The sequence below is a fragment of the Montipora capricornis genome, chromosome 3 (genome assembly GCF_036669925.1).
Source record: "Montipora capricornis isolate CH-2021 chromosome 3, ASM3666992v2, whole genome shotgun sequence".
Classification (NCBI taxonomy): Eukaryota; Metazoa; Cnidaria; class Anthozoa; order Scleractinia; family Acroporidae; genus Montipora; species Montipora capricornis.
In genome coordinates, this window is record NC_090885.1 from 73,541,781 (window position 1) to 73,561,780 (window position 20,000).

General features: G+C 37.9%; 2 protein-coding genes across 5 annotated transcripts in view; one reads left to right on the forward strand and one right to left on the reverse strand.

The window, feature by feature from the left end:
- The first annotated feature begins 2,656 nt into the window (after positions 1-2,656).
- On the forward strand, positions 2,657-12,711 carry LOC138044032 (mitotic apparatus protein p62-like). 4 transcript variants are annotated; one of them, XM_068890622.1, is made up of 13 exons: positions 2,657-2,846; positions 3,717-3,770; positions 4,908-4,997; positions 5,114-5,163; positions 8,246-8,309; positions 9,330-9,460; positions 9,694-9,993; positions 10,335-10,370; positions 10,971-11,042; positions 11,160-11,228; positions 11,479-11,514; positions 11,653-11,727; positions 12,463-12,711. In XM_068890622.1, exons 1-13 carry the CDS (start codon positions 2,660-2,662, stop codon positions 12,502-12,504), a joined length of 1,206 nt encoding a protein of 401 aa, XP_068746723.1. In that variant the 5' UTR covers positions 2,657-2,659; the 3' UTR covers positions 12,505-12,711. The 4 variants fall into 4 exon arrangements, with proteins under 4 accessions (XP_068746723.1, XP_068746724.1, XP_068746725.1 ...); XM_068890623.1 differs by having other exon boundaries at positions 9,333-9,460; XM_068890624.1 differs by having other exon boundaries at positions 2,717-2,846; positions 3,717-3,763.
- A 138-nt stretch (positions 12,712-12,849) lies between these two features.
- The window catches only part of LOC138044031 (vesicular glutamate transporter 1-like), an 11,247-nt gene continuing 4,096 nt past the window's right edge, over positions 12,850-20,000 (reverse strand). Inside the window, exons 5-10 of the mRNA XM_068890621.1 lie at positions 19,281-19,376; positions 18,099-18,223; positions 17,869-18,024; positions 16,367-16,496; positions 15,809-16,047; positions 12,850-13,705 (exon numbers count right to left, since the gene is read on the reverse strand). Of these exons, the coding sequence (XP_068746722.1) occupies positions 13,541-13,705; positions 15,809-16,047; positions 16,367-16,496; positions 17,869-18,024; positions 18,099-18,223; positions 19,281-19,376 (911 nt within the window). The 3' untranslated portion in view covers positions 12,850-13,540. The remainder of the gene's footprint in view (positions 13,706-15,808; positions 16,048-16,366; positions 16,497-17,868; positions 18,025-18,098; positions 18,224-19,280; positions 19,377-20,000) is intronic.

Here is a 20,000-nt window from a genome sequence, read left to right on the forward strand (position 1 = left end):
CTCGCTTCCGTCTGCCAGTTTACAGTCAGTTTTGTATTGGTATTTAATTAATTAAAAAAAAAATGTTAGTAAGTGTTGCAGAAATATCATCAAGCTGAGTATGATGGCAAGAAATATAGTTTTTTTTTTTTTTTTTTTCAACTCCAAAACAATTTAGCAAGGAGAGCAATGTGGGGATGGACAGCATTTCTTGATGAAATTCAGCAAGTGAGAATCCCATCTCAATTTGACTTTCAGGAGCCATACCAATTTAGCAACCACAAATACAGTGACGTTGACGATGTACAGAAGACATCCAGCATTTTTTGGTTCAATCTCGAAGTCATTTTGTACTTACAACTTACTAGGCTAGCTCTAGCACAGACAGTAGTTTCACTTATCAAACGTTTTGAGCCGGATTTTCCCACTTTGTTATTTGTTATGTATTATTTCTTGCTATTCATAACATCACGAAAGCTTTCAAACGTCTTCAATACGTTCGAAAGCCATCAGAAAAGCTTCAAATAGCTTCGGACGTGTTCGGAAGTCATAGGAATATATTTGGACATGTTCCGTAGCATTCAGAAGTCTTCGGTATATCGTCGGAAGTTTCCGAATATTTTCGGAAATTCTGGTCACAAGCAGACTGAAATCTTGCGCATTTGAGTTGGGAAAAGTTGGCAGGTATACCATGATTGTGAAATGAAAATTTAAACAGTTCGTAATTTGGAAATTTCTTTTGCTAGACAATTAGACCTCTACAACATTTTGTCTCATTTTGAGATACATGTAAGGGCACCAATTTTAATGGTTACGTATGAAAGACTGTTTTTTCTGATTTGGTTGGGGTATGCGCCTGTTTTTCGGGTTAGTTAAAATACTTAGTTTTTACAGTCTGTATGTGAGGGTAGGTAGTCCTAGGGCAATTGCTTGTCTTTTGTTTTATGTGGCTTTTTTTTTCACGTACATGTAGGTGCAAACTAACCTATGAGGTATTTTGACCTTAATTTAAGTAAGAGTGCAACACCACAAACTCTGTGCCCATGTTTTTATGAATAGTTTGTGGGTTCTTTTAATTAATGTCCCAAAGAATGATCAAGACGGGGCCTGCAATAGGATATTCTCTCTCTAGACAAATAACCAGTCAGCAGTTTGTTTAGTAAATGGGGTAGCAACAACTACCGTTCGCTACAATATCAATTAATCTGCAGTGTAAATCCTTTTTGGGTAGGCACCCGTTGTCTCAGAACATAGAGCATTAGTACAGCATTTCCTGTGAAATAAAGCCAGACCAATAATTTTAGGCTGAAATAAATTATTAATGAGAAAATGCTGTTCTTATCATGACATGTACAAAGTAATGGTGGGACTGTCAAGTGCTCTCAGATTGGGACGATTAACCCAGTGGCTGTGCCTTATACCACCTGTTCCCAAATCTCTGTGGATCCCAGGAACCCATACACTTAATTTTACAAAGACCCAGGTTCAAAGTCCCCAGTGTCAAACTTTAATTTACATAAATAATTATATCACAGGCAAATGTTCCTCACAACAGGGGCAGCTCTATCCTAAAAAAAAAAAAACTTCCACAAATGCACGTGTAGCCTGCGATCAGGCTCTCCGAGGGACTGGGGTTGGGGGTAGAATGAGGGCCTGGCCGCATGGCTTTGAATTTTGAATTTTGGATGCAAAATACTGATTGGCTGAAATTAAATTACTTGGTGATGTCACCATTGACAAGCTCAGATAATAAGAAATGCACTTTGCTGCAGAGATAAGACAGTTAAAAATGCATTTGAGAAGATCATAGAATGTTGCAATTTAACTGTAACTTGACATAATTAAAGGTTGATCAACACGATGCAATGGCTTCTTTGCTGGAAGGAAGTGAAGGTCTATCTCTGTTATCTGTAGGATTCGGGAAAAACCTTATCTTCCAAATGTTTTTTCGTAACCACCGAAATACAACAAGGGCGACTTCATGTCACCACGGTAGTTTCCTGTCCTAGACAAAGCATTATCGCCGTTCAAATTTGGACAAAAACTTGGGCATTTCAGCTGCTTCAGCTGCAACTCTGCAATACTCCAGTACACTTGAAAACAAAATATTCCAATTTTGAAATACTTGATAGGCCTTTGAAGTAGAATGGTGTAGGTATTAGAATATCTGTCCAGTATTAAAGTGTGATAACTCTGCTGCGCTTTACCGAAATTTGGCAGCAGTTGTGGTTGACAATTGTCACACAGTGGAGTCCTGATGCAGTCAGGGAAAAGGCATTTCTCTATTACGATTTCTGTCCTTTCAAGTTTGTGTGCTAAATTTTTCCCTGACAAGCGAAAGGGACTTGACAAATTGCCGTACAAAAATATTCAGCTACACCTTACAGCATCTGCAGGCTTCCTTTCTTTACAGTTTTTGGGGAGTTTTTTCCCTTGAGCAATTTCAAATACACAACTCAAGGCATACTGTTTTTTTCAATGTTTCCTTCAAGTGCACGCTGATTGCGCTAATGTTTGACAGCTCTCTCAGCATGGTATCAGGAGGCAGCATTCAAAATTCAGAGGGACGTGTGCAGGCTCTCCTTCTCCTCCACTGCAGAGAGTGAGCCTGCTCGCAGGCTAATGCATGTGTTTTTCCAGAGACCTTTTTAAAAAATTATCTAAGAATTTTGATAAATCTATGTTCAACTTCATGTCCAGGTATTGTATAAACCTGACCAGATTATATTCAATTTGCTTACAGGCTTGCTTAGCTGCCAAAGCCAAGCCTAATGAGAGAAACAGAGTGGAAGTTACAACAACAGATATTAGTCAAAACTTCCGTTACATACAGTATTCTCTCACTGAAAAGTGGAGAAACAGAACAGGTAGCAAACTCTGCTCTACTGAAAGCCTAAAATTATTGATATTCAAGTGCAGCACACTACTCTGAAGAAGTTATAACAATTTATTAGTTTTTGATATCTTCTTTGTTCATACATGTAATATAGTGTTAATATAAAAAATAAAAATAATAATTTTGCAACTGTAAAGAAAGTATTTCTGAATCAATTTACAGTACATGTAGTTGACCCTGACGTAATTCACCCACGCACTCCTCGGCTGCCATAAGACCCCCCAGTTGACGAGTAAAATCATCTGGTGTTACATGTAGACAAGTGAAATCTTTTAATTCTCACTTCCAGGGGTCAATGGTTTCATTTTTAACTTTATTGTGAGAAATTCTTGCTGGTGACAGAACTTGTGTCCTTTCAAATCATCATAGAGATACATTGGAAATTTGATCCACTATAAAACAAATTTGTCGAATAAATTCAACTTACTGTGCCAAGACTCTTAAGGAGAAATAACTAGTGTTGCCCTCGCAGTTCACAGGTTACACTGTAGGACATGCCCGTTTTCCCAATTCGAAAGAAAGTGTTCCAGTGTATTATTACGGGCACTGTATTTGAAGACATTTCCATTGATTTTCAGTTATGTGTCATCTTAGTCTACACGTTCACTTAAAATTAGTTTTTTGGAAAATATGAATTTTTTTTTTCCACAACTGACAGTGATTTTGAGCATGGAATGTAGTTTTGCCTTGTACAGTAAGTGTTAACTTGCAGTATAAAGGCTATCACCTATCATTTTGCTTGACAATGTCTGTTGTCCTTTCCTATCAGAGTGGATATCTCAAATAATTATGGATTACTCATTTGAATGAATTTTGCTTAAATCAAAAACTTGCTTTTCAGTGTCGGCTCGGTTTGGGTTCCCCATCTTCGTTGTTTTTTTTAAACTTGTTGAAGGTAAGAAAAGTTTCTTCACATGGAACATAAACAAAATACAAAAAAATTGTAAAAAAGGCGAGGAAGCCCATAAAGAAAACTATAAGAGCTTATGGAGCTATGGGCTTCCTCAAATTAGACTAAGAAATTAAGTTTAAGATAGCACTGGGACGTAATACAATATATTATTTAAAAGACGAAAGAGTGCACACACACACATTTATCCACAAAAAATACAAAAGCGTAAATACTTCAAAGAATTTGATGCTACTAACGATAAAGAAGAAATCTTTTAAGGTTTTTGCAAAACTGAGCGGTAGATCCAGATGACTTAATTTGACTGTCAAGAGAATTGAAAAATTTAGGGCCTTGGAAGCGGATTGAAAATTTTCGTATATTAGTTCGAACTAATGGAATATAAAAATTGGAATTAGATGAGTTTCTAGTGTTATAAGGATGAATGTAATTAGCCAGTGTAAACATGTCATTAAATGAATTCGGAAGTAAACCTTTAGAGAAGAAAAACATAAACTTGCCTAAATGAAACAAAACAATATTACTAAATTTTAAAACTTCGAGATCTCGAAAAATAGGATCTGTATGGGAATCAAAGGGAACTTTAGCAACAATTCTAATTGCTTTCTTCTGGAAAGTAACTATTCTTTTTATGTTAGAATTATAGGTAGAATTAACTAGGTTAGAATGTGAAAACAATCTCATTTTGAACTGGTATGCAATGTGCTAACAACAATCAAAATGCCTAAACCTACAAAGAATGGCTGTTGAGCATCTGACTGGTTAGCACATTTGTGGTGTGTAGGGAGCATCTGAATAATTATGTGTGTACACTGTACATAATTTATAGGTTGTCACTGATTTTGTAATGACTTCAGCAAACAGTTAGACTTTGTTGTCTTCTCAAACGAGGACGATAGCCTTGGTGATTAGTGTAACCTCTCATTAAGCTCCTTTCAGGTCAATTACATAATTTATACAGTGTGCCTCTGTGGCTTGAGGCTGTTTTCTTTCAACATGTTAAATCTCTCAAATATCTTGTGGAGGCCTTCAGTTCTATTGCAGATCTTTATGTCAAATATGTCCCATTTGGTTTGTAGTAGACTTTAACCGTGCTTTGCTCTAATCTACACATACATGTAGTTTGGATGGCTTGGTCACTATATATATTTTTTTTCATCAGAATTGTTTATAACCGAAGATTCCGTGATGATGATGATGAATCTGATGAAGGTAGCTTTTTCCCCTATTTGTTAGCTTTCTCACAGTTGGTTGTTTTAAATTTCTTCAATTATTAAACATGAAACAAGATTGTTACAAAAATTAGCTTATCTCTTTTCCTGTTCCAGATGAAAAATCCATAAATTTTGTGAATCCAGAGGAAAAGGTAGCTTCAAAGGTACACTGTAAGCTATAATTTTCGATAATAGTAATAATAATAATCATGGTCTTTTTATAATCTCAAAAGATAACAATACATGGTACACCTCTGTATATACTTACAGTATATACTTACAGTACATGTATGTTACAGGAGTGTTTGTAAGAGTTAAATAAAATAATGGAAAAATAATTACGTGATCCTCCACGGGGAAACAGTGTTGAGTGTGACTTAACATGTTAGCTGTGTTTAGTCTTCCTCATTTAATTTTCAGGGCAGCTTGGAGATAAGCGAACCAAGTTTTCACAAAAATGCACATACGCAAAATGCGTAAACCCGTCAAAAAAAAACGCGGATGCGCGTCAACACAAACGCAAAAAGGCTCATTAGTATTTTATGAGCTCTCCTATTGTCTTTCTTTTGTCACCTTGTCTTTGTTTACGCGCGCAATCATCTGCAATGTAAATACAGTGGTGAATGTGAAAATAAATTTGCATGTTCGCGCTGGTCGGTGCGTCATTAAAAGAGCAAAAAATGTAAACATCAGCTTATTCTAAGTCCTTCCGGCTGGTTATTTTTATTCTAAAGCCAGAAAAACTCATCAAGTTTACTTTTGGAGAAATATAGACTTATCGCCAACCAGCACACAAAAACCTTTTGAACATTGAAATTTACATGAAAGCTTTGAGAGCGACAACAAACAAACTTCATGCCAGTGCATCTGTTTAGTCGTAAACTTTAAAACACAACTTTTCAGCAAAGGGCTGCTCATTAGCAGTTTTGTACAGAAATTCATCATTTAAGGCTGAGAATTTTGAAGCTTCAATTATTGTTTTGTTGTGAATTCAACAGTTAAGAATGATTTTTTTGGGGTGGATTTTCAGCGTGACAGTGAAGTCAAACACGCTTGCCGGCACATGACAAATAGGATTTTAATTCATGTAATGTCCACGAAATGGTTCATCAATAAACAATGTTGCAAATAGTATTACTGAAAAGATCAGTGTCTATGGTGGAGTGTTTTGTCGTCTGAATCACCTGTGGCAACGTTGTACATGTAATTAGAGAATCATGTGTAGTACATGTATAAACGCTTACCTGCGCATCATTCTGTATGCTGTTACCGGCCGATTCGACTCGTCGATTAACAGGGTATCAGAAGTTTTTAAAGATACATTGTATTCCGCATTCAAGATAAAGTATTTTGCCATTCTAATAATGTTCTAACTGATTTTAAAAACTAGAGATATCATATTTTTGTGTGGTTTTATACACTGTAGGACAACAGCACTATCAAGAAAATAATTTGTGTCAATAAACGTTAAATGTCGTTGCAATTGGTCATGGCTTTTATTATAATTGGTGGCTCCTAAAGGAGCCGTTTGGTTTGGTACATGTAGCTTCAGTAGCCTGATGCTCTTCCCTTGCGTTCAGCAACGGCTAGGAGAACCTTTTCAGGTGGCTTATGTATCGCTGACACTTATCAGGTGTTACTGTGTCCCAGAAACTTTTAGATGCCTGCAAGCAACTCGTCTTTGTTTGTAGGCTTTACAACCATCTGCAGAAAAGTGTTTCAGTTGCAAGCAACATTTTTTAACAGGCAGTCAATTCAATAGCGGCAATAAAACAAACCGTCTGATATTCCTACATTTAAAAATCCTTGCACTGCCAGTATATCAAAGCCTTGAAGGGCTGCTGGTCATGTTTAAGCAGAATTTGAGTGAAATGCGCCTCATACAGAATTGAGCCCTTGGTTACTTTGTTTACATCAGCGCAGAAGATTTATCATAACGCATAAGGTATCCTTCTAAAATCAAGCCTACGACAATAAAACGAATATTGAACTGTCTGTATTTTTTGTCAAGGAGTAAGCAGAAAACAAGGGTATTTTAGCAGGGTATTTTAGTTTTGCTCATCTTTAGAGACCATTGTTGCATGTTTAAAGGGTATTAAACTTCAAACTAATGCACTGTTGAGGGTTTGCCTAAAATTTTTAGGAATTCGGAATAAGAAATCCGAAGCTTTATTGTTTCTTCATCATTTTGTTTTCGTTTTGTTTAGCAAATTAGTGTAAGCCAAGTGACTTTAGTTCAAATTCTTATATCGGATTTCAGATTTCTTATTCTGGATTCAGGATTCCGGATTCCACGTTTTAGGCAAACCCCACTGTAGATGTTTTTCATTGGCAGAATTTGCAGATTGAAATTGATAGTAATTGAAGTGACGTACCGTATGTAGATTTTCGACTGGTTGGTGGTCACACAATTTATTCTTTTGTTTCGGTAAACAATAACAGGAAAAGCAAAATTATGGTTATGAATAACAAAAGAAACAAACACATATATGATCGCAATTTTGGACACGTAAAAAAAAACGTGTGTACACATATTGTGCGTGTTAGTTTTGTGTCTGTACTATCTTTCAGCGGCACTGTAGGGCTCAAAATCTTGGTTGCGGCTTATAAAAGGAAAGGAACTTTATTTAAGTGTCTAGTCGTTCTAGCGCTGAAGCACTAATTGGGGACACTGTAAATTGAAATTAACAATTAACACAAATCAAGTCAAATATTGGTTTTTGAGGAGAGGGGAAACCGGAGTACCCGGAGAAAAACCTCTTGCTGCAGAGTAGAGAAGCAATAAACTCAAACCACATATGACACCGAATCTGGCAATCGAACTTGGGCCAGATTGGTGGGAAGCGAGTGCTCTCGCCATTGCGCCAGCCCTGAAAGAGATAAATGAGACGGTTGCTTTCTGATGGAGTAAACTGGCTGGTCTGGGGTCACAAATACACTGTAACACTTAAAACCTTCGGAAAATAAATATTGAACATAACAATTCTTTGACTGATCACTTCAATGCTGATTTCCCCATCGCATGCAAGAAAAATTATATTGCTATTCAGGAGAACTCACAAGGCAAATGGTTAACTGTTTTGTTGCCCTTGATTATTTGCTTTCACACATGAAACTCCCCATTATTACATGACAAGTTCCTTTCAACTAGGTTTAGGCATTCGCTGTCTAGTTGGCAGTTTTGTGACAATGTGAGTTAATTCTCAGGCACTAATTAAAAAATATTGATAATTTTGGTTTAACCAGAAAAGACCTCTAGCACCAGAAACTCCCAAGGGACCCCCAATGAAACTGGCTCGTATGGAAGATGGTAAGCTTTGTGGTGGTTGAAGTTAAAAATTAGAATAATTTTTAGAATAACTCTCAAAAAAGAAACGACAGTTTTCAATTTACAAAACATGTTTCAACATACTCATGTCATCTTCAGTTGCAAATGAGCTTTTTCAACGGTTGTACATTTGAATTTATGTTAAGGTATGTTGCAACCGTTGAAAAAGCTCATTTGCAACTGAAGATGACATGAGTATGTCGAAACATGTTTTGTAAATTGAAAACTGTTGTTTCTTTTTTGAGAGTTATTGTTACTCTGCTATCTTTACGTCAATTTTTAGAATAATTTTTACGAGCATTTTTGGGCATTTCTTTTCTAACCATCAATCATGTTTTCCAAAAAAAACCCAACAGTTCAGCAGAACAGCAGTAAAAAGAGATGTAGAGTTTTAACTGTGATAATCATTCTGTGGACATTTTTGGACATTTTTTTATACATGTAATTGTTGGACCTGTAGAAGATAAAGTGAGTGGATCTGTGAGACAAAAAGGCGAAAAATGTAAACCATAGAACTTTCTATACTGTTAATGATTGTCGCTAAGTGGAGGTTGGATTCCTCAAACATCCAGGCACTTCCACTATTGGCAGCCAGCTCCAAGATAGAGATTGGGAAATCCTGTCAACCCAGCAATTGGCACTTACGCACCATGTGAGACAGGCACCTGTCACACTGATTAAAAAAAAAAACAAACAGTGGAAAAGGGGGGAGGGGAGGTAGACCAACTGCAGAAAATGCTGTAAAAGCACCCTTTTCCAGCAACACAACTTCAATGTTATGGTTACGCATCACAGCACACATGTTCCCCTGTTGATAATTCAAAGCCATCACAGACCTTTCGATATTTTTACTTATAATAATATTGTAAAAGTGGATTACCGTTCAATAAAACCACATTGCCAGTTTTGAGAAAAGAATAGTATAATCTTTCCATGTTGTAGATAGGAGATATGAGAGGCGATTAATTTTTTCCATTTTATGTTACTGTGTTTAATTTAAAGCAGAAAATGAAGATGAAAGTGATGAAGATGAAGATGACGAAGAGGAAGAAGAGGAAAGCGAAGACTCTGAAAAAATGGAAGTAGACACCAAGCAGAAGAAAGATAAACAGAACACAACTCCAAAGCCACCTGTAAGAACAATCATTTTTATGCACTTTAAATAATGTTAAAATATTTTTTGGCAAACAATCAAAAGTAATTTTTAGGGAGTTAGGTGCTGTTTGTTGCAATATTTTTCTGATTTTTTGGCAAAATAACCTTAATTGATATGTAATATGATCAATTTCATATATCATTTCATTGTTGATAAGTAATAGTATGAATAAGACCTCGCCAGCAATGGTTTAATATGTTGTTTCTTCAGAGCAAGGCAGATGGCAAGAATGTGGAAAAAGAAAAAGCAAAGGACAAAGCTAAAGGTAAACAGAAAGCAGGAAGTGGTGATGAGGAGAGTGATGAGGATGACGATGACGAGGAAGGCGAAGATGAAGAGGGTTCTGAAGAAGAGGAAGGTGATGATGATGATGATGATGATGATGAAGATGAAGAAGGTGATGATGAAGATGACGAAGATGATGACGAAGATGATGATGAGGATGAGGATGATGAAAGTGAAGAGCAAGATGAAATGATGACAAGCCTGCTAGCAAAGAACAAGAAAAAGGTTTGATTGTTTATCTGTGTTTTTGCATTATATTCACTGAACTATGAATCAATTCTTAGGATGATAGAGACACAGGGAAGTTTCAGTTAAACTTGAAGGAGGCGGCTGGTTCAAGTAGAGAAACCGGCTGTACATGCATGTATCAACAATACTCAGGGCCTACGTGTAACTGCATCCCATTTTGTAACGTTCACTCCCAAACGACACAATAGTCATTTCAAAAGTAAAATAAGTGATGATCACCTTTAGATGACTTCATGTCATCATTGTCAGAATGACTTGTCAGAATGTAGTTGTTATGTAGTGTTCTCTGTATTTCATACTGTGCTCTTTTGTTCAAGGGAGGAAAAGAAGATGCGAAAAGAAAGTTCACAAATGTAAGTGGAAGTTCCCTTACTTTGTTAATTTCTCCAAAAACTCCCTCCCCCCCCCCCCCTCCCACTTTCAGATGTACTTTGCAGCCCCTGAGAGAGATGCCAGAGAGAGGTACCATAAAATAGGTCAGCTTTTTTTTTTTTTGTGATTGTTGGTTCTTTACCATATTTATTTATTGTATTTTTAATTGGGGTTCATTTGCTAATGCTAGGTTTACATGTACAAAGGCACAATGGCATTGCGACAATGTGTTTTGCATGGTTTAAAGTGTTTCAGTCGCATGGTCAGCAGCCATGTTGATATTACCAAAAGAAAATCATATTTTATTTTATTTTCCCCAACATAGTTTGTTTTATTTGTTTTACTCTGTATACATGACTGCTATTTTGTCATGTGGTAGGCTGTAAATTTCAATAAAATTACCAAGTTCAAATCTGCTGCCTTTCCAGATGATAAGTCTTTCTCTTGAAAGGACTTGCTTAGAGACAGAAGTTAAGTTAAATTCAGAGTGGTCCTTGTGGTGCTTTTTTATGGCCCTTGTAAAGTCGACTCTTTTTGCATGGTGCATTATAATAACACCTTTAATCATTGTTAATTTTTAGGGTGTGGCAAAACATGGGAAAACACCAAAGGCTGAGGAAAGGGAAAAGGCTAATAAGACTACAGCCAAACAGGTGTGTTCAGCTGGCTGTACACAATTATTTTGTATTGCTTTCATTTGATCCAATTTCATTTTTGAATCAAAGCTGTTGGTTAATGGTTGAATCTTATTATTTTTTGTCCCTTGGCAGCCAAGCACTCCCAAAACTGAAGTAAAGAAAGAAGAGACCAAAAAGTCTGCCTCCAAATCTCCTCAACCAGTAAGATAGATTCATCCACTTGCAATTTTTTTCTTAGAAACAGGAATTATATTTTTCTTAGTAGTAAGTACTGTAGTAGGTTTTGTCCTCTTGCCTACTTATAGAAAGTAACATCTGTTATCGCTAATGTAACACAATAAAAAGGCCTTCTTGCCAGTGTTTGGAGTTCTAAGGAGGCTGCATTACTGCAGCATATCATGAGCCACAGTCCTCAATTTTAATGATGATCTATTCTGTTTCGTAACTTTAGATGGACATTGACCAAATCAAAACACAGTTGAAAAAGGTTAGTTTTTGATATTGCAGTGTGATATGGAACTTTCCATAAGGCCAAGAGAGAAATAGTGAACATTCTTTGGATTTTTTTTTTCAAGGATTTTATTTTTTTTTTGAGTTTATCACATGTTCTTTGGTTTTCTTGCAGAGACCTGGTCTTCCAAGAAAGGTAGAGAAGTTTAAAAACTACATGAGGAGTTCGTTCAAAGTCACAGATGACGAGGTACATGTAGTGTTATATGCACTCGAGTGACATTTCTACATAGGTGTCAGAGCATGAGAGAAGTGCAAGAGTTGTGCCATCTTAAAGTGCCTATGAATTAAAAAAAGATTAATGTCTTTGGCTTATTTTAAAGACTTTTAAAAAGGATGAAGATTGGTGTTTTCTGTTTTGGAATATCTTTTGTCGTTTCCGAGAAATTTGCGTTTGTTCGAAAATTTACGATGTCACCAACTGCACATATTCCTTTAATAAATCCAAAAATATTGGATGGGTGTTGTTCGAACTTGGCACCAGTAATGTACATCAGATAAGGCACAAAGTGACTCTCGTTAAGATGTTGCCATGGCAATACTCTCGTTTCTAGTCCCTCTCTGCATGAACAAAATATCTCTGATTTTGAACAGATATACATGTAAGCACAAGATTAGATTCGGCACATGTAAAATGCGACGTTTAAAACGGGCCTTACTAACCTCGTTTTCTCGGTCTGTCCTGTACGTTAATAAATCAACGGGAAAAAACTCGGTCCGTAACTTCTTTTTACGGACCGCGGGCCTCATTACTGTTCTTTATATAAAGAATTTTAATGAGGTTTTTAAAGCTCGTGCACGTGACGTTATATGAATGTTATTTTCAGTTGAATCAGTCATAAGTTTAGAAATTTCTTCGGTATTTTTATGAAAAGTTTTTAACATTTACATTTACCTCTAAGTAAGAAAACTTTGTCTTTTTCAGGTTATCACTGAGCTTTGGGACTGGCTGCAAACGAACAAATAACATCTATATCTTTTACAAATAATCGTGTGCTATCAAAGGATAATCTGACGTCGTTTTTATTTTGACTTGTACGTTGTGTTTAGATCTGTGATGATGTCCCTCATTGTGATATCCATAAAAATAACACAGATATCCGGCTCCTCAAAGAATGTCTCACCTTGGGCCTTCAGTTTTATGGTCATCAGGAAATAAACTTCCTTTTTAGAAGTTTTCTCAGTTGTATCCCCTTGTTGGGAGGAAATGGAAAAAGAGCTAATGAATCTCCATTTTGAAGCTTTTGTTCGCGACAACTGCTTTCATTTTTTCACCATCGTTAAACTTGGCTGCGACCTCAGTATTTTATGACATATTGTAAGAATGCTTTTCGAAAGTATTCTGTTTCAGTTTTACTAAAGACCATTTTGTGGAAAAGGCCGGGTTTTCCATTGCTTAAAAAATGTGTTCCATGCCACGTTCAGTTTTGGTCCATGCCGGTTGGCGAAGGCTGTCCATTGTCTTAAAACCAGTGTTGAGAGGGCAAGAGAATTGCTTTTAAGTGCCTCTAAACTCTTTTTTTTTTTTTTTTTCATTTTCGAAATGTTAAATTTCGGCCCCACAAAACATGTATTTTATGCGATTTCGTATCGCAAAAAGGCTGCATGTTTTGTGTAAATTTTAGAAAATTGGCAGTCGCTTGTCCCTCGGCCGAGCTGGTATCAGTCATGGGCCTACGTTTCAAACTGCATTTGCGTCTCGGTCTGAACTCATTTGAAATAAGATTTGTGTCGACTGTTATTGGGAGCTATTCCATTAATGTGGCCCAGAGATTTCTCGTCGTGTGTAATTAACTTGTGCGTACTGGAAGCCAATCAGATTATCCAAACATCGCAGGACACCCGTCTCCTGTATGGCTACCCCTTTCATCTCCCTGCAATATTTTGCGAGGCCTTTTATATCCACTACAAATTGAAAAATCTACTATCTTTGCAACGTTTCCAACGCTACAACGTGTTATGCCGAGTACTCAATTTGAGTCAGTTTGTACCCAAGCACGGTGTCACTTTGTAGGTGTTACGGCTATTTCAGAAGTAGGCTCTTTAGATACGCCTTCAACCTTGTCCCATGGCTGTCTATTATCTGAAATAAATATAAAAAATACCAAGGTACCAATGCTATAGAAGAGAAAGGTTATCCAAAATACTGTGCGCCATTCAGCTGCCGTCTGAAAAATAAAAATAAAAAGTACGAAGACGCACTGTAAAAGAGGTCGCTTCACCTACTGCTTTTGTTCCAATTCATTCAAGCACCACTGATTAATTATTCAAGATGGTGATCAACAAACGGCAACTAAGATGGAACTTCTAAGAGATATTTCTAGCGCAAGGAAAATGGACTGGGGATTAAAAAATAGAACGACAGGTAACATTTCATGACATATTACGGACACATTGCCATAAGGGCTTTTTTATTGCACAAATTATCACAGAGCTCGGTTGCGTCCACGGTTGATTGATAAATCATTTGCATGTGCCTAAAGCACCACGCCTTTTATAGCGCATCTTCGTGTTTAAGGAGGCTCGAACGGGTTTCAACACTTAAAAAACACTCTCTTTAGATCGAATGACGCTACAACACTGTATCACGTAACAGCAATGTTATGGTATCATATGAAACACCGATTATTTCCAAACAAGATGTGATCATTATTTTGATGTAATAAGTTACCTTGGCAACAGGAACGTACAGCAAAAACAACCTATATTTTGGATTTAGTCGCTCACATATCAAAAACGAACTCGGTGACCCTTTTTTATTGCTGAAAAGTTATCAGAAGGCCACGATGAAACTCTCGGCAAAGGTTAAAAAAATTCTGTTCAGCGGATTCAGAGCCAGCTTAAAAAAATCACAGAATTAAGGTGGCTCTGAATCTGCCCGAAAGAATTTTTTTAAACTTTGCAGAGAGTTACATCTTGCCCTTCTGATTACTTTTCAAAAATGGGGGTTACCGAGTTAGTTTTTGAGATATAAGCAACTAAAGACAAAATAAAGGGTGTTTTTACAGGGCTTACCCATTGGCACGGTAACAAATTATGTCACAATAATGACTGTACCTTGTTCAGCAATAATTCGGGTTTCATTTGGTGCCACAATATTGCCAATACATGATACAACGTTGTGATGCCAAACCTTCTGATAAGAGCGTCACTTGGAATCGTTGAAACTGGCTTGAGGCACCTCAAATGGAATCAAGACAATATTGAGTGGGTGTTGTTGTCCAGTGTTTACACAGGAAGACCTTTGAGGTCAACACTAATTTCCATTCCTCAAACTGACACTGGACATTTCGTTACAATTACACGACGCAATATCCCATAAAATTCGATTTCCGGTAGGTTGTCTCGTTAGTCTAGTGGGTATCGGAAACTGCAAGGTGAAGCCATCGATCCGGGTTCAACTCTTTGCCTCGCCTATTGTGAATCTACTCAGCTTGTTTAAAATCTTTGTTTCGTTGAAGTAGATTTGAAGTCTAAAGTAGACTGTACGTCGTATAAGTTGAATAAAAAGGGAAATGTGAGAAGAAGTGATGACCGACTTTTGACAGCAATGACCAGAACCAGGTTGCTGACCAGTAGTTTTCGTTAAAACAATGGTTTGCTGGGAGTGCTCACTCTCGCGGGCTCAGAAAACCTGGTTGTGGTCATTGTTATTTAAGGTTTTTCGTTTACACATTGACATACACGGGCAGCATCCGCATGAGCAGGGTAAACCGGAAGTGGCAAAAGTGAATAAATCATTGTTACTTTCTTTTTCTTTTGCTTCAAAGTGTGACTGTCACGTCAATATTAGTGTGCCAACCAAGGAGAAGCATCAGCTGACATAAACCCAATAAATCAGCTGTTTGTGGTGCCAGCGGAATTTGAATAGTGTCCAGTCCTTGTTGGTTCTTTTGATCGGTCACGGCGTTAGCTTATGTTACAATTGTAAACATCAGCTAATGCTTACGTCACTATTTTAAAGTAACCTTTTTTTGTTCTGGAAGAGTCTCTCGCGGATAATGATTTGTATTATTCGGCAAAATATATCGGTAACAGTTTTCCATTATCAGCGCTCAAATATAACGGAACACTGGCTGAACGGCTCTTGATTCCATTCAGTTGTGAATGTGAAGGAATCATGGAATGCAGAACCCACAATTCGGGATCCGGAATCCACGGGCTAGAATCTGGAATCCGAGGGTCACCTGAATTCCTTTACATACGGAGAAGTTTAGTTTTTAACATATTAACAAAACTTCGTTGAATGTACTGTTTCAAAAAAGACCTACCTTCTTTCGTGTAATAAATCCGACTAACATCGGGCTGAGAAATCCTGCAGTGTTAGCGGTTGCGTTGCAGATTCCCATGACAACAGACGCGTTACGGGGCGCAATATCTAAAATATTGACCTGGAATCCTGCATAAACCAATCCATGGGCGGCCCCAGCAATACACATACAGGCGATTGCCATGCTGGGATTCTTCATATAACCCGCTATTAATATGAAGAAACCAGCCGTAATTGCGCCTGAAAGAAAAGAAAGGAGAAAATAAATCCGAGAGGACGACTTTTGAATAATACGTGAACCGGTACGGTTAATCAACGCTCTTTGCGTTTCTTCGTCGTCGATGCAAATATAAAGGAAGTCGACATGGTATAAAAGTCCTTTGCAACTGCTGTGTCGGTCCCAGAAAGGCTGCGTGCTTGACGAGCCGAACTACTGTTTGCGAAAGAGACTACGTGGGTGTAGGTCGGAAAACGGAAAAATACGCCTCTTCAAAGATGGAGCACCTCGAACCACACCCTATCCTGTTACATATATTGCTCACCAGCCAACCTTCCTTACCTGTGGCGTAGTACAAGCACCGAACAGATTTGGTGGATAGAAGATTTCTTCTTAAAAGGTCTGCAGTGATTCCTGCAAGAGGACAGCTTATTGCTTTAAAAACAAACGGAGCAGCGGCCGCAAATCCCACCTGTGATGGACACGAATAAAAAACGGTATTAAAATTAAAACGCCGTCACAGTAACGTGATTGCTAGCTCAAAAAGAGAATAGACCCTATGCAACAATGGCTGCCTTTAAATTATTCTTTTGTTCATATTCAAATTAGCCCAACTAACCTCGTTTTTGAGACAAAAATTCTAAGGAATTTGTTATCCCGAACGAGGTTAGTTGTGCTATTTTGAATATGAACAAAAGAATAATTTAAAGGCGGCCATTTTTGCATAGGGTCTATGGGCAAAGAGAGTTGTGATCACAAATGAACTTAATTAGATGCAAGGCGATTTCAATAAGCGACACGAAGTGTCCCCTTACTCTTCTTCCAAACTTCAACATCATTCGCGTCATGGAGTACAGATTATTAACGTCACAAGTGTCCTCTAAACCATTAGCATGCCATTCATATTATTCCTTAGCGTCCGGCAACGAAGCTTGATTTTCTCCATCGTACAGCAAAGAGGATAATAAGATAATAAGGGGGAAAGGAGGACGATGTAACAGAGAAGGGTAATAGCTGAGGTTTTCCTCTGCGTTCGTGTGTGTTGTGACCTGACTTATATAAGTAGCTTTCAAACATCACACAAACCTCGCAGTTTGCTTCGAAAAAAGAAAAAGAACACTGGAGCAATTCAGGATGTTAGGTAAGGTAAGAATATATCTTTTGCCAGAAAAACCATCTTTAAGCCTGTTCCACGTCACGCAAAATGGATGGTAAACCGGTACCAAATGCCAGTGACAGCAACAACCACAGGCTTTATTTGCACGACTCTGAAATCCTTTACAGTATTGCATAAGATACTTAGTTAAGTTGTTATCACTAATAATAACATTTATAAACTTGGATTAATTACTTAATAAGAACACACACATAACACATCACTTTATTTAAACACGGAGAGTTTGAACCTCATACAGGTCTAGCGTCCACTGAAGAACTAAAAAACAAATACAAATACAAAGCTGTACAATTAAACAACATAAGTAAGGTTAAAAATACATAATTCACTTAAAAATGATTTCCCAACAGTTTGATAAAAGCATTAATAATTGGGGCAGAGCGGCGTATTTCATCAGTCAGACCAGTGTTCCAAAGCTTGCATGGGTGCTTGGAATCTGAACGAGTTCAGACCGTAGTTTCTAGCGTGAACTCTGGGTAAGTTTAATTTTTTTAGGTCCTCTAAGATTCTTTGTGTTGACTCGTTCGATCAATATTTCACTGGTGTCTTTAGTTTCTAGTTGTTTAAAGCTCTGTAGGCAGAGATGCATACAAATAAAAGTAATAATTTGAAGTTTTGTTTATCCATCCAATGAGGTATTCACACTGCGAAGTAAGCAACTACTAACCTCTGCCACTTCGTAGTGTAGGACCTCTAGTAAAAACAGCGGCACGCATATTAACAACACATATAAGCCCCAATCTGACGCGAACGCTGCCACTATAATCCCCCACACAGGCAATGAAGAGAGAATAGACTTCCAGGGGACACTTCCTTTGGCAACCTGTCCAATCAAAAAGATCAGATTAACGTGGTAATCAAAGAGCTGGGAAAACATGTGCTGGTTTGTAAACTTACCTCAGCTGTGTTGACGGCGCTTAACTCTATGTATTTTTTTTCTTCTTCTGTTATGGTTGGATGAACGGATGGAGATTCAAACACAAAAACAAACCACGCTACATACCAAATGATACCAAAAATTCCTTTAAAATAAAAAATATCTATATTCACATATCGACACTACTTAGAACCTGTTATCTGGACTTTATTGGAAAGGAGGAAAAGACCTTAAATTTTGTTATCGTTAATTCAATTGGGACAAGGTATATCATAAAATGAGGTGTACAAAAAACGAAGACAAAAGGCCCCAGAAAAGGGTCGTGTCGATCCTCATTGAAAGGACTTAAGGATTGGAAAAAAAACAATAAAGCGAACAAAGATAACAATGTATTTATCACAGAAAACAACAGGAAGTACGACACTTTACAGCCAATGAAATATAGTGTTCAACAAGAGGTCCGAGCCTTCTTTCGGAAAACGAAGACCCTCCTCTCTCCCTCCTCCCCCTCCCCCCTCTCCCCGAGGGAAAATAACACATCAAACAGTAAAAAGCAAATCACATCATGGCTGTTGTTGTCGTGTTGTTTACAATGTCTCGGTGTGTCAGTTCAAGTAAATTATCACAGGAACTCCGTTTTGCCCACACTCAGCCCGGGGGTATGCGGAAAACGAAGACCCCCCAAAGAAGAGTAGAACATACTGTGACAAGCAAACACGTCATTCCTGTTGTTTGGAGTGGACCTTAATTATAAGTCCTCTATAGTGAATTATCACTGCGTCTCCGTTATTGGCCTTTGATATGAGTGTGTCAGTGCCCTGTGGCAATTCGTCAGAAATGACGCTATGGTATAGGTACACAATACTGCAGCTGTGACATCAAATGACTAAGTACTATCTTGTCTATTTCACCTGATGCCAACCAGTTTTTGTCAGGTATTTTCTTCGTACTGGGATAATAGCACTTCCTTATTTCTCTAAACTTTGAATAGTCTTGCGATATTATTGGTAATTTTAATAAGTTTCTGAGAAACGCAAATCCAGGATGACGTCACGTGATGTCACAACCTCATGATCGTGTCGACGGCAAGGAACGTACTGGAACATGGCCTTGGAAGCTCCGCATTACAAGGTTTCTCCGCCGGCCATCTAAGATCGGTTTTTCTTCCCTAACTGCCATTTTTCGGGTTCCAATTTACTTACCAAATGGATAAAAGGCGGCAGGCCAACCACCATCGAAGTTATACCTCGTTAATAGACCGGAAATCGGCATGGTAACTATACTACCCACAGTACAACCTAAAAGACGGAAAAGAAGAAACGCAACAATTATTCCAAGCGCTTTTCATCCTTAGAGAGACATCGGCTCTCGACCCATGGGCACTCAGTTCAAGGGGTTACGTTTATGCAAACGTTGGCCGTGTAACAATATTTCAACAGAATTAACTATGAGAGGGTGATGTGAAGGTGATTATGAGATTATGTGAGATTGACTATGAGAGGGTGATTCCCACCCTGGTCAGAGTTTTTCTCTGTCCTTGAGTGGGCCCATTTCCATCAGTAAGGCTAACGCTCACATGGCTTACCTGGGTAGAAAACAGCACTTCACATCACCCTCTCATAGTTCATTCCAGGGGAACTCAGTATTTAAAGTGCGGGCTATAGACGAAAGAGAGAAATGATCCTTGCACCGTATTTGGCGTCCTTTTTGTCGTCGTTTCTCCAGCCTCGACTGACTGCCCCTGTGTCTCGGAGGATGGGCTCTCGAAGGAAATGAGGTTAAAAGAGCGGTTGTGAAACTCAAGGAAATTCTTAACTGAGAGCAAGGAACACCGCTGAAAGACTTTTATAGAGAGCAAGCCGTAGTAGAAAAATGAAAATAAGACTAAAGCGGAAGAGGGAACTCAAGGGGTAGACATATAG

Coding starts and splice junctions, on each gene's coding strand:
- LOC138044032 (XM_068890622.1), top strand. CDS start 2,660: ATGTTCAACTTCATGTCCAGGTATTGTATAAACCTGACCAGATTATAT. Junction 10,371..10,970: donor CGAAAAGAAAGTTCACAAAT/GTAAGTGGAAGT, acceptor GTTAATTTTTAG/GGTGTGGCAAAACATGGGAA. Junction 11,043..11,159: donor ATAAGACTACAGCCAAACAG/GTGTGTTCAGCT, acceptor GTCCCTTGGCAG/CCAAGCACTCCCAAAACTGA.